The following is a 14,601-nucleotide window of genomic DNA, read 5'->3' on the forward strand; positions in this document are numbered from 1 at the left end:
TCGTTTTAGTAGCTCCACCCATACTGTGATTTGTATCAGGTTTTCTTTCAGCCTCATAAACCCATCGGTCTTCCGAAGACTCTAATAAAATTTCTTTCTTTCTTTCTTTCTCTCTCTCATTTAGTAGCTCCACCCTCACAGCTCACTTGTATCAGGATTTTGACAGTCTCATAGACCCATCAGTCTTCCGAAGACTTTAATAATCTCTCTCTCTCTCTCTCTCTCTCTCTCTCTCTCTCTCTCTCTCTCTCTCTCTCTCTCTCCTTCCACCTCCCCGCCATGCTGCTTCTTCCCGCTATGCTACTTCTCCACGCAGCTCTGCTCCCCGCCTTGCACGTCGCTCTGCTCCCCGCCATGCACGCCGCTCTGCTCTCCGCCATGCCTCCGCCTAGCTCCGCCACGCTTGCTGTGCTGCTTGCTGCCCGCTGCACCTACCTCCCCTCCACGCTTCTGCTTGCTGCCTACGCCGCTGCGCCCACCTCCCCGCTCTTGCCGCATTTGCCCCCCCTTCCCCCACGCTGCTGTCGCAGACGTCACCCAGGCTGCGCCTCTACACCTCTCCACCATTGAAGGCGCTGCTGCTGCAGGAGCCCCCCCACTCTCATTGGTCGCAGGACTGACCTGCTGTGGGGACACAAGGGGCAGCTTAGCCCCGGAGCTTCAAGGCAGCCCCGCGGACTGCTCAGCCTCGCCATAAGGGGCCCCCGAAAGCAGCTGTACGCTGCTTGTGAAGCAGCCTTGAGCTGCTAGGCAGGCTGACCTTGGTGGCCAGCCCCTCATTACCTCAAGGCCCGCTCACCACCTCTCCAGCCTTCACAATCTGCACCGTACCTGTACCTACAAGAATATTAGCAGACAGGATCAAGAAAGGCTGCAATATGGGGACAAAGGAGAGCTCACCCGACCAAAACACAAGAGGAGATAAGGACCGGAAGTATAGCCTCGTATGGACGAAAGCGGAGGAAATCGAAGACCTGAGCGCCAAGGCTTGCATATCAACACTCAAGGAAATATGAAAGATGCAAGACACAGAAATTGAAGGCCTACGCAAAAAGCTGAGAGAGGCTAGAGAAGAGGAGCTCTCAAACCTCCGAGCCCAAATGCAGGATGAAATGAAGAAATGGCAAGAGGAGATGCAAAACAAATGGACATGTGAGAAAGGTAAAATGATGCAACACATGACTCGTGCTCTAGATGAAAAAAACAGTAATTTGGTCTCAAAAAATTGAGACATTGGGAACCCATGTTGCTGCCCTCCAAAATGAGAATGACAAATTGAAGGCAAGTGCACATTGGGAAGAAAGGGAGTTTCAGCCACCTCTTAACGAGGAGCTGAACACCATTAAAGAACAATTGCAGCAGCTCACAAATGCAAAGGGGACGTCATGCAAGACCATTGAGATGCTGAAATCAGAGAATGAACAACTCAAAAAGGAAATGGCAGCTTTGCAAACAACGGACAAGGAAAACATGCCGAGTTCACACAACAAATCACGAAGGGGAAAGCAGATATGCTTGCATGGAAAGATGTACTAAAGAAAGACACAACACCAAAGAAAAGGGAGATCATTTCCGAAACAATTGAGGAAGAAAAACGACGGGACAGCAAGAGTTTAAATGCGCTGGTCAGACACCTAACAGTAGGTGATAGCCCCATGGCAGACACCAAAATCCTCTTTGACAAAATGGGCTGCAGCGGTGTTCAGAATGATAGACTGTGTCTAATTATTACGGCAAGAACCAGTGCGGTGGTCTCTCCAAGCCAACCTTCAATTTTAATGATCTGCATGGAGTGTAAGATCTTCGTCTAGAAAGATCCTCGTCCCCTTCAGTGCTGCCCATGTACTCATAAGGGTGGATCTATTTGTGACTGTTCGCAGCTTACCACCAAAATCCTCTTTTACCCACTCTCCAGGCTGATTCACACATGATATGGTGCCCCCTCCTCCACTTGGAGCTGACCACTCATATCTCACTTTCTGCATATCGGTCGCCACGCCAGCCATGAGGAGGGCCCCTCCACCACCCACTCGTGTCCAAATTCATTTTGACCGTGCTCTTGACCCGGTGTACGTGAGCCACCTGGCTTCTGAGCTTCCAGTACTACTTGTAGATGGGATGGACCTCGCACATGCATCAGACACTCTCACATCGGTGATATAGGATGTTGCCGCCAGATCCTTTCCCACGACACAATCTGCAGGTGTTCCAGATGGGAAGATGCCCCAAAATCCATGGTTTGATGATGAGTGCAGAGAGATGAGAGCCCACCTTACACGTGAGATAGCACTCGGACATTTGACTCTGCCAGAGGCACACCGGATCTCACGCCAAGTGACACGGTGTAAAAAGCGGGCTTTCCTCATGCACAGGATGGATGAGGTGATCAATTCTTTTCACGGAGCAGATCCTACCACGGGATGGGGACTCCTATCAAAAGGGAAGTTACCCATTCCCATCACAGATCCCGCAGTCTAGCACACATATGCTTGCTCCCTATATGATGTCCCAGATCAGGCACCACCTGATATGTCCTCTATGCCTAGGCCCACCACATGCCATTTGTTTACTCCGCAGAATGTACGAGCTGCCCTTCTCCGGCTTCATAACCAACGATCACCAGATTATGAGGGACTACGCACTGAGCACTTTGCGCATGGGCAAGAGATCTATTAGCACAGCCATTCAATCATGTTGTATGCCATGGCTTCCCACCTACCTGGAGCACCACCACCATAGTACCGATACACAAGGCTTGCGATCCCATACACAAGGCTTGCGATCCCATGCACACTGGCAATGGTAGCGCCCTCGAATCTAGTAGTAGGCGGGACATATACAAAGAAAGTGCTCCTCGGTCTCGACCTGACCCATCGTGCATAGCATACAAGTCCGCTGTTCTCTGGGTATGCCTGCAACTCTCCCTACCTCAATCCTCAGCTGATGGGAGGAGACTCGCATCTGTCCAATGGCAATCCTCAGTGCATGTGAGACTCCTCTCTCCTCAAGATACTGGGTTCTGATGATGAGGCCATCCTCCGATACTCTCAAGAAATGGTCATAGTAGAGCTAGGTCTTGGTGGAAAAATCTTGGTCCCCCCCCCAAGTCCGAATGTGTGAAGCTAGAGGAGGTCTAACCGTATGATGCGGTTAATCTCATCTCACGAAATCAGCTCGGGGGGTGCATCCATGCTATACTCAAAAGGAGGGAGCCTGTCCATCTAAATGCCATCACTGGCGAACCAAGCAGAGACGTGTGCATAACATGTTGTATCAAACCCACTCTCTGCCAGTCGGATAGAGGATTCCAATGCCAGTCTTGGTAGCCTTTCACGAGGTAGATCCCAGACTCTATGGAGGAAGGTCACTGTCTGAAAGGTGGCATCGATCTGAAGAGGGGTCATAGCAAACTTTGCCTCTACTATCTGATGAGGGACTAAGGGCTTACTACGAATCATATACCTAGATGAATACAGGAACATTCCCAAACTCATCCTCTAAAAACACAACATAGTGCAGTTTCAATCTCACGATAGTCACTCATAAGATTGAAAACCATAAACTCCATCACGCATAGTAGGGACTAGCTACTTGACATCCCCACTGACATCATCAGCGCCCAACAGTGGGTGTAGACCATAGTATAAAAGTATGCTCTCACACATACAAATCCACACACCCACACATACTTGAGCATCCATTTATACAAAGTCTTCGTACTGAGTTTTTGTAAGGCACTCCAGAGGTGAAGGGCAAACTCAGCCATGACGAAGGCTTACTACAAATCATCCTGGATCCCATGATTATCTGTAGCCGCTCAAATCTCTTCCACTCCGCTACTGAAATATCACACCCCCAGAACGGTGCTGCATACATGGCAGTTGGTCTCACTAGGGTGTCGAAAAGCCAGCATTTCGTCGGTGGGTCCTGGAAGTGCATGTGGAAACATTGTCGCTCTAAACGGGCCAGAGCACCATATCCTCGTGTGAGGCGTGCTCGAGCTGCATGAATCATCGTGAAAGCCGGCCCAGTGAAAAATGCACCCAAGTATGTGTAGGACTGCACAATGTCTATTGGCTGGCCTCGGTAAGTGAAGCTATGTCGATGGAGCACTAGGTATGAGGTGTTGAAGATCATAACCTTGGTCTTCCCAAGGTTAACTGTCAGATCTCTCTCTGTGCAGAACTCCTTGAGGGCCTCCAGATGTCTCTGTAAACCCTCTACTGAGGACAACAAGAGGACTATGTCATCCGCATATAGTAGTATCGGTACCAACAAATCAGCCAGCGGTGATCCCTCGCCTCCCAGGCGGTCTATGAAGGATGTGATCTCATCAATGTAGAGGCCGAAGAGAGTCAGTGAGAGGGGGCATCCCTGTTTCACCCCAATTGTGCTCTCCACCCAGCCTGATAGGCCTCTTGGGGCTCGAACTTGTCTCCTAACGGACTCATATAGGCTCATCACCCCCCAAATTAGAACCCTCTTGGATCTGCATCTCCTGGAGTCTCCTGATCATGTGGGATCGTGGGACAGTATCGAAAGCCCTCCGAAAGTCTACAAGGCAGGCATAGACTTTCTGACGCCTCGACCTCGCCTCCTCAATGATAGCCCTCAGTGTGAAGACGTGGTTTAAAATGGAATGTTGTCTCCAAAATCCTGCCTGTCCTAGGGAACACTGCCCATGTGCCTCTGTGTGACTGCTAATCTCTCTCTCTAGTACAGATCCATAGATCTTGGCCAGAGTGCGGTAATTCCCAGTGTCCATGGGGTCACCTACCTTGTGTATTAGGACGATGGTGGTAGTGCTCCAGGAGGGTGGAAAGCCGTGGCATATGGCATGGTTGAACATCTATGCTAGAATCGGGGCCAAAACCTCATGCCCGTGTGCGAAATGCTCCGTCCGTAGCCCCTCATGATCCTGTGCTCTCCAGTTATGTAGCCGACGAAGTGCCGCCCGCACATTCTGTGCAGTGAACAAGTGACACAGGTCTGGGCATAGCGGACATATCAGGTGGTGCCTGCATTGAAACATCATAGAGAGAGACTTGACAATTAACCTTGGGAAGACCAAGATTATGATCTTCAACACCTCGCGAGCAATAGTATCCCATCACCATAGTTTCACATACCGGGGTGAGCCTGTGGAGATAGTGCACTCCTACACATATTTGGGGATAGTGTTCACTGGACCACGTTTCACAATGATCCATGCGGGTATGGCACGACTCACACGAGAACGGGGTGCTCTGGCCCGATTAGAGAGACGATGCTTCTAGGCACACTTCCAGGACCCCCGCCGACGAAGGGCTAGCTCTTTGACACATTGGTGAGACCGACTGCCATGTACGCAGCACCTTTCTGGGGCAGTGACATTTCAGCGACGGAATGGAAGAAATTTGAGATATTACAGGTGACCATGGGATCCAGGATGATTCAAAGTAAACCCTCATCAGATTACATAGGCAGAGTTCGCCATGACCCCCCTCCAGGTTGATGCCATCTTCTAGACGGTGATGTTTCTCCACAGAGTTTGGTCCTTACCCTAGTGGAGACTACCGAGACTAGCATTAGAGTCCTCCAGGCGACTAGCAAAGAGTGGTGTCGATACAGCATGGTACGCACGGATATCCACATGGTTTGGTAGTCACAGCATTCAGTTGGACAGACTTCCTCCCTTTCAGTACAGCCTAGATGCACCACCCGAGATGATCCCACGAGATGAGATCAACCGTATCATACGGTTGGACCTCCTCCAACTCCATACATCTAGGGCTTGGGGGGGAGAGGAGCTCTCCACCAAGATCCAATTCTACCATGATCAATTCCTGAGGATCTCAAAGCACGGTCTTGTCATCAGACCTCAGTATCTTGAGGACAGGAAAGTTTCACATGCACTGAGGATCGCCATTGGTCAGTTACAAGTCTCATCACATCAGCTACGGATTGAGGCAGGGAGAGCTACAGGCATACCCAGGGGAGAGAACTTGCACACTATGCCAAATGGGGGAGATCGAGACAGAGGAACATTTTCTATGTGTTTGCCCAGTCTACTATGAGATCGGAGGACGATATCATTGCCTCTTTCAGGAGGGACATGGCTTTGGCCCACTCACACGGTTGATACATTTTCACGATCAGGTCTGTGTTGGGCTCTACCTACTTGAGATGCGCCGACAGAGAGACACACTGATGCGACAAGCCAGAGAGCAACATGGGCTGATGCCACAGGTCACCATCGAAAGATCACTAACTTTTATGCATTTGAGTCAGCTGCCAGTGTAGCCAAGGGAGAGGATCTTGATGAGAGATGAGAGCATCTAGGACTGCCCACCACAATGTAGCTAGACGAGGGACACACACTCCACGTGCGACACGGAGAGAGCCCACAGTACGCACGATCGAGGTCCGGTCTATCTCATCCCTTCTCAGAGGTGACCGCCAAAGACGAGGCATCGCCCTTGACGTAGCACACCATGATGGGAGGAGCTGCAGAGTGTCTCGGACCCCCTCGTTGGTATGGATAGCTTTCTAAGACCGAGATACCCCTCAGTTCCTATTGATGCAGACTATACAGAGTGGGGCCTGGAGACCTTCCACGCCTTCTTCAGCCCGAGACTATGGGGGACCCGAGAGTTGACAAGGCACTGGGCTCACTTGAGTGGCAAAGGATCAAAGTAGTAGTCCACTTGGGCAAGGATTGGACCATTGAACCAGTTCCAGTCTCAGTAGGGCCAAAGAGAGCACGGTGGTGCCTCTGGTTACGGGACGCTCAGCTACTTCAAGAGATTCAGTGGGATCCAAGTGAGTAGTTTTGGCCCATACAAGTAGGTGGAGGAGGTGCCCTTCTTCTCATACACAACACGTATGGTCGACGTCTTCAGTTGGAGACAGCCGCCAGGACTCCCTCGAGAGAGCATCATTGGATGAACCAGCAGGTTCCCTAGGAGGTTATCCCTTTTCTTTGAGTCATGTCTTTAGACCAGCCGCACGCCACGAAAGATCTCATATTTTTTCTTGAGGGTGGCGCATGAGGTTTGCCCATCGGCCCTTGGCTAGAGCAAATGCAGGTAGATGGTAGGTGCCACTATTGCGCAGGCAGAGTTTTGAAGATGATCTATGAGGTTGCCCAGCAACACATAGGATCTGGACGGGTGCCCTCTGCATTGATGCCAGCACGTAAAGATTGTTGAGACTTCAATTGGGGGATGGATGCATGGCTGGCGGAGGGAAGTCATGCCTTCCCAATTGATCCAGCCTCTCCAACCTACAAGATCCAAGATCAGCGGGTCTTAAAGATGGAGGCATAAGATGCGACGTCTATGCACACCCATGCCCTTTGCCATCACTAGAGGATATAGTGTTTACGAGACGGTGTCCAGCATCACTCCCTGGAAGATCTGGGTTGCTCGCTGCAGTTTTGTGATGGGAGGCCATCAAGTTCCCCAACAGAGCAGGATATCATGTAGACCGTGCGCCCCATCTAGGAGCATGGGACTTCAAGATCTACAGCGACTGCTGAAAGGCGGGAGAGTTTCCGCAATGCTTGGCTTGCAAGTATCTTATATCTTTCTACCAAGCAAGGTATTCGCTTGATGTACAGACCTCCACCCTGGTCATTAGCCCCTATTCTAGAGATTCCCTAGGTAGTGAGCTGGGTTTCCTCAAAATAGGCTGGTAATTTTTAACAGCAAATTCTACGAGGATCAGGTGTGGCCGCACTATTGTACAGGTCTTCCCTCGCTGGAGCCATCTCCATTGAGAGGAAGGACGCACACTCCCAACTCATGTGGATCCGCATCCGACGCACAGACACCCGTGACCTTTTCATAGCAATATGCTACTTCCCGCCAGACACATCCCACTTCACTAGAGTGGCACGAGAAGAGGGTGAGACATCTCCATATGCACCCTTACATCAGGATATCCCAGACCTTTCAGCCCGCAGGGAAGTTCTCCTTGTTGGAAACTTCAATGCCAGGACGAGTACGCGACAGGCACCACTCCTAGACTTCTGAGACGACTCTATCATGCTTCCAGACATGGACCTAGACGGAGCAGGTATGACTAGGACCTCATCGGACCAACACTGGCCTGTTACACCATATGGACACGCGCTCCTTGATTTCGGCAAGATGCATGATCTCATCATCTACAACGGGCTCGACCTATGGCCCTCCTCAGCTGGTTTTACTTGCTTCCCACACGAGGGGGGAACTAGTGTAGTAGATTACATCATGGGGTCCCCTACCTTCACTTCATGTAGCACCGACTTCACCGTAGCACCACTCCCTCCAGGAGCTGATCACACATACCTATTCTTCACTATCGCCACCCCATGCTTACCCACACCACACACACCACATAGGAAGCACGACACCTACCATGACATACACTTTGATCATAGCCTCTCACCGGCCTACTCTGGACGCCTAAACAGACTCCTAACCTACATCGATCACATACCACTCATAGAGGACCGTGCTGCCCTGATTAGTCGCACACTCCACGAGGCTGCCCTCCAAATCTTTCCCCTCACCACACGGTCCACTAGACCACCACCTCCTGGTTCTATACCCTGCAACAATTGGTACGATGCGGAGTGCAAGCATTATCGCCGACAGCTCCGACTTGAAACCAAATGTCACCTCCCGAACACACCAGACACACTACGCAAGTACCGACATCTCGTACGTCGGAAGAAGCAAGCTTTTCTTCGTCAAAATGAGGAGGAGCTGCTGCACATCTTGTACAGCAACAACTCTAAGGATTTTTTACGGAGATTCCTTGAGCGTAGGTCCGCATCACCCCTCACCGACACGAGAGTCTGGCACACGTTTGCACACCATCTATATCATGTCCCACACCAGCCCACTCCAGACCTCATACACACACCTCGTCCCACCACTTGCACGTTGTTCACCAGAGGGGGAGTCAAGGACGCGACATTGAAACTGCACAATGGCCGAGCTAAGGATCACGAGGGGCTATGCAGTGAGTTTATCGCATATGGGATCGACACGTTAGCCCCGATCCTAGCAAAGCTATTCAATGACGATGTTTGCCTTGGCTTCCCCCACACTTGGACACTTAACACCATCACCCCCATCCACAAGGTAGGGGATCCCATGGACCCGAGTAACTACACGACTATCATGATTGGACATGTGATGTCCAAGATCTATGCAGCTGTATTGGATGCATCGGTCAACCTGTTCACAGAGATGAGAGGGCTCAGAGCAGAGGGTCAGGCCAGTTTCAGGCGAGACCATGGGACTATGGATCACATACTCACACTCAGGAGTGTCATTGAGGAGGCCAGATCACCGAAGGAGAGGGTATACTGTTGCTTTGTGGATTTCCGCAAAGCCTTTGACACAGTATCTCGAGCTCGTATAATCACACATCTACAGACACTGGGATTTGATCAGGAGATCATCTGGGCATTCATGGCACTGTATGAGAGAGTCTTAGACCGAGTTCGTACAGACGCAAGTTGGACAAATGAGATCCTGAGTACCATAGGGGTCAAAGAGGGTTGTCCCTCATCACCGACCCTGTTTGGCCTCTACATCGATGAGCTTGAGACTTTCATGGGGACGTTCAGAGGGACCGGTTGCTCAGTTGCTGAGATCATCATCAGGATTCTTCTTTATAAAGATGACGTGGCACTCTTGTCGTCCACACCCGAGGGGCTCCAGTGACACCTGGATGCACTGCAGGCAATTTGTTTATCCCATGATTTGGAGGTCAACCTTGGCAAGACCAAGGTCATGATCTTTAACACCTCTCAAGCAAACATGCAACGGAAACAATTTACTTTTACTTTAAGTGGGTCACCAGTTGAGATCGTACCCTCATACACTTACTTGGGGGTCATCTTCTCCGGCCCGATCTTCACGATGAGACCAGCGATGCAGGCCAGACTGAGCAGGGGATACGCCTCACTGGCTCGGCTAGAGAGACAGTGCTTTCACTCCCACTTCCAGGACCCTCGAACCAAGGCTCTTCTGTTTGACTCCTTGGTCCGACCAGCCGGTATGTATGGCAGCCCTTGTTAGGGGCCTAACATGTCAGAGATAGAGTGGACACGGGTGGAGTGCTTGTAGATCCTCATGCTCTCACGGATGATCCGGAGGAAACCGTCTGTACCACATCACATCATTCAGGCCGAGTTTGGTGCTTCTCCACTCCAGCTAGATGCAGCCTTTTAGACCATCACATATCTACACCGGGTTAGATCATATATGGACTGCACATCAGGGAGACAGAGGTTGCCATGGTTGGCTCTCGATTCCTCCATGAGGTTGGCAGCAGAGGGAGACGAGCGATGCTGGTATGCACGGACTCACAGATGGTTTGTGAGACTAGGGTTCCACATCGATAGGATACCTCCTTTTCAATACAGTTTAGATGCCCCTCCGGTACTCCCACCCACCATCCCGATTGGGCCACATACCAACCAGGTCATTCGAGAGGATCTCCTGTAGCTACACACCTTTAGGACCTGGTTGGAGCCGAGGGAGCTTCCAATGAAGATGAGTTTCTACAGAGATTACTGTCTTCGCATTTCGGAGAAGGAATTCATCACACCACCGGGGTACACTGAGCTTCATATGCCTCACTCACTACGGATCTCCATCGGACAGTTTCGGGTATCATAACACCACCTCCACATAGAGAGCGGCAGAGCAGAGGGGATTCCTAGGGAGCATCGCTTATGCATACTGTGCGACTGTCAGGAGGTTGAGTCGGAGGAGCATTTTATTTTCAAGTGCCCAGTGTACTACGAGATCCGAGGTCGCTACCACTGCCTCTTCAGAGACGGATCCGGGCTCCTTTCCAGATTCCTCGCCTACCCAGATCAAAGATGCCTCGCGGCCTTCATTCACGAGGGAATCCAACATAGAGAGTAGTTACTCACGCGACGGGGCTTGGCCACATCATCAGACACCTCTCAGAGCAGGATCACAGAGTTCTTCCCATCGAGTGACATTGATCGTCCAGTCTCTAGCCGCCGACGTGATAGAGACCCCGACCCGACGATCGCAGCACAACACACGAGACATCGAGGGGACACACATATCACTCTGGGGGACCTCCCGTCATTGTTTAGACCCGGGATACATCCCACGGAAGTCACGGTGGCTCTGGTCTTGCGTTGAGCCTTGTCCAGGAGACCGAGACGCAGGGCACCCCTTGACAGGCACCAGCGTCCCATCACCAGCTATGCACCAACTAGGGGGACATGACATACGGAGGATTCCGCTCCACTTCAGTCCTTTTCTTTTCATTGTTACATCCAGATGTATTTGATTATGTATGATCAGACTTAGGATTCAGCACGGGTGATGATGCTCGTTTCAGTAGCTCCACGCTTACTGTGATTTGTATCAGGTTTTCTTTCAGTCTGATAGACCCATCGGTCTTCCGAAGACTCTAATAAAATTTCTTTCTTTCTTTCTTTCTCTTTCCCGTATGGTTGTTTTCTCAAGCATTAATAGCAAGGTCTTTTCTCTGGGGGAAAAAAGTGCTTGGTGCAGATCATCATTCAAAAATTGTTCATCAGTCCTCTTTGATGATGCTGACCCCTATGCAAGTATAGCAATGATGTTCCCAGATTTACAGGCAAGGCTGCTTTCTGATGCTCAGGTAGATAGTCTTATAGCACAGCAAAGAAAACATGAAATGACAACCACAAACATCAATCTGCAAAATAGGGACACTATTTATTTCTCCCTTTGCGATCTAAGTTTCAATTGAGTGATATGACAACATGTACCCAGAATTCTTTGATTTTGATTAGCTTCCAAAATAACAAAAAGATGAAGAAAGAACCAAGTTCAGGGTACGTCAGATTCAAGTTCCAGTTGATAGCAAATGCATGCCGAGAACTGTCCTTCCAAAAGTGATCTACCTCACACTGTGAATTGCATCAACAAAATGAAAATGCGTGCATACCTACATAGACTTTTAACCGTATATAAAGACCTTCAATACCATTTCCAAATGTTTTTGATCCTTACTGGATAATGAAAAGTTGTTCCGCCTGGCACCTCAGTTGTGACTTGCTCCACCGTCACAGAAAAGCCAAACCCAGCAAGTTTCCATGCACCTGATGATGTTATTAAGACTGTCTGCAAAAAGTAGGCATGTTTACCAAATACTAGTTAGTTCCAAGACAACTTCAGCATGAAAATAGATAATGGGTCATGCTTTTATAAGCTGATGATTATAGCAGCACAAGTGTTTTGAAGAACTTGTAATCCTCTAATAGCAACAATAAATAATGCCAATTAGCAAAATGAAGTGGAAAGAAAGTAACATTCAGACCCATGAGACAGTCATGATTCAAAATTACCCAATATGAAGGGAGTTTCCCCCATAAGACCTGCTTTACATTGGTTGAACGTTGGCAAAGGGAAACGAGTTAAGAGAATCATTGCAGCATGAAACTGACCCAGACTTAGGGGCAAAAGAGTGTTCACTTAGAGAGGAATAAACTCGACAATCGTTTATGCATATCAATTCCAGTACACCTGAGCGAACAATATGTAAGCTCATTGCTAAGAATCAAAAGAAAAGAGAAAACATAATAAATGCTACTTCAGGGATCAGATTACATCGATGGTAAAACACTTGCTTACCACAAAACCAAAATTTTCAATGAAATGGGGATACAAACATCACTTCACAAATATGTCAGCCTTGCAGATACTGTCTTGTAAAGACACCAAGTATCCACTAGAAATTTTCAATTGAAACCTCATTTATGAAAAATGTCATTAGCTGTAGCTACTGTGCCAACAATACCCAAATCTTTAGTCATCATGCTGTGGTCAGGAATGTAAAAAGACCAACCTCAGGACACAGTGAACGATGAATAAGTCGTGCATTGTTATGCAGGAAGCCCAGTGACTCTGCTAGCTGCAACAACCCATGTTTAATCTCCAGCTGTCCCATCTCCTGCATCCATTCTCAATAAATTCAAACCATTAGCCAACACCACCAAGACAAGCCAGCATCAAAACATTTTCATAAGGCATCACAGTTCAGTAAAGTGATGAACAATATGGTTGACTTACAATCTGAATTTCAAGAGCACTAAGCTGACTGGTATTCCAATATCTGTGTTTACATCTCAAGATGATTGCATTGATAGTTTCCTACCTACAAGTCTAAATATATTCCCATCCCATTGAGGATCTTTTGTTTGCAGAGTCTTTCATGATGGCATGAAAAGCACTTGTCATTCCCATCGTCAAACCATACACATGCCCCCCTCCTATGTTGCCCAAAGAATCAACATATTCACCTGTTTTGAAACTCTCTTAGGACAATAGATCAAGAATATTTTCATTTCCCAGTTTTCACATTCCACACCTGAAACTTTATTCAAGATTTCATCCCTTTTTGTACCATAACCAATTATAAGATCTTTGAAAATATTATCAACTACATCAGCACATTTGATACTTATGTTAGAATTATTATTATATTCTAGCAGTGACCAATGTAATGTAATAAGTAGGTTAGGGGCACCTTTCCCTCTTTAGAGGTTTTTCCCCCTAACCACAGTTAGTTCACTAACTACGGTTAGTGAAGGATAAGGTTTTGTCACTTAGACAAAACCTTTCCCTCTTCTTGTATTCAGTCACTTCATCTATTGCAATCTGACGTTCAGCTCTCTTGCTCTCTCACTCTCTCTTTGTCTAACATTTGGTATCAAAGTAGTAAGACCCTGCTCCTTGCCCGCAACCTCTTCCGTACAGATATACAGCAGCCCACGCTGCTGTCCGTATGCCCGCACTAGCGTCGAAGCTCCAGCCAATACATTCGTCATACCTGTGTCGTACCTTCGTTGTACGATTGCCGTACAACTGACAGTCATAGCATTCTGTACCTATCCCATCCGTATAGCGTACGTGAGCCATACAGTCTGCATCCCATCCGTACAACGTACAGACTTCCATATTGCAGGCGCCACTCCGTCCGTACACACGCTGTCAGTCCGTATGTGTGTCGTCCATACGCATTTTCGTACAAGCTATGCCGTACCTGCTTCTGTTGTCCGTACAGGTATCTGCGCCGTACCACCTGCTCTGTACAGGTATCTGCGCCGTACGTATCTACCGTACAATCGTACAGACTATCAGTCGTCCGTACAGTTGTGCATTAGCAGTCCGTACTGTTGCTGCAAATCCGTACACACTATGGATTTCCGTACATCTTGCAGGCCCTTGTACCTTTCGTTGTCCTCCGCACTTTGTGCAGGTTTTCCTTGCAGGATTACTTTGCAGGTTTTTGCTTTACAGGTTCTTCTCTTTGCAAAGAAATTGCAAAGAAATTTGGGCTTTTGAGATCTTTGCAGGCACATTGCATTTTTTGAAGTGCTCTTGTGCAATTTTTGGGCAGACATTGCAAACAAAAGCAATTTGGGAGCTTTGCAGGTTTTTTGGACTCAGTTTGAGTCACATTTGAACACTTGGGAATTTTCATTTGGACACATTGGCAGTAGAATTTACTCCTTTTGCAGATAAATTGCGAATTGGGGCTTTCAGTCAATTTGCCCCTTTTTAAGTTGCAATTTCTTGCAAAAATTTG

General features: G+C 48.6%; 1 protein-coding gene across 1 annotated transcript in view; it reads right to left on the reverse strand.

Annotated features, from left to right (window-relative positions):
- Positions 1–300: 300 nt before the first annotated feature.
- The window catches only part of LOC147896858 (SCY1-like protein 2 B), a 36,251-nt gene continuing 21,950 nt past the window's right edge, over positions 301–14,601 (reverse strand). The window contains exons 2-6 of the mRNA XM_087381165.1: positions 12,859–12,963; positions 12,024–12,134; positions 11,780–11,920; positions 832–837; positions 301–624 (exon numbers count right to left, since the gene is read on the reverse strand). Coding sequence (XP_087237291.1) covers positions 301–624; positions 832–837; positions 11,780–11,920; positions 12,024–12,134; positions 12,859–12,963 — 687 coding nt within the window. The remainder of the gene's footprint in view (positions 625–831; positions 838–11,779; positions 11,921–12,023; positions 12,135–12,858; positions 12,964–14,601) is intronic.

Source organism: Dipteris shenzhenensis, chromosome 11 (assembly GCF_047967505.1).
Source record: "Dipteris shenzhenensis isolate YYH24624 ecotype China chromosome 11, Dip_SZ_1.0, whole genome shotgun sequence".
Taxonomy (NCBI): Eukaryota; Viridiplantae; Streptophyta; class Polypodiopsida; order Gleicheniales; family Dipteridaceae; genus Dipteris; species Dipteris shenzhenensis.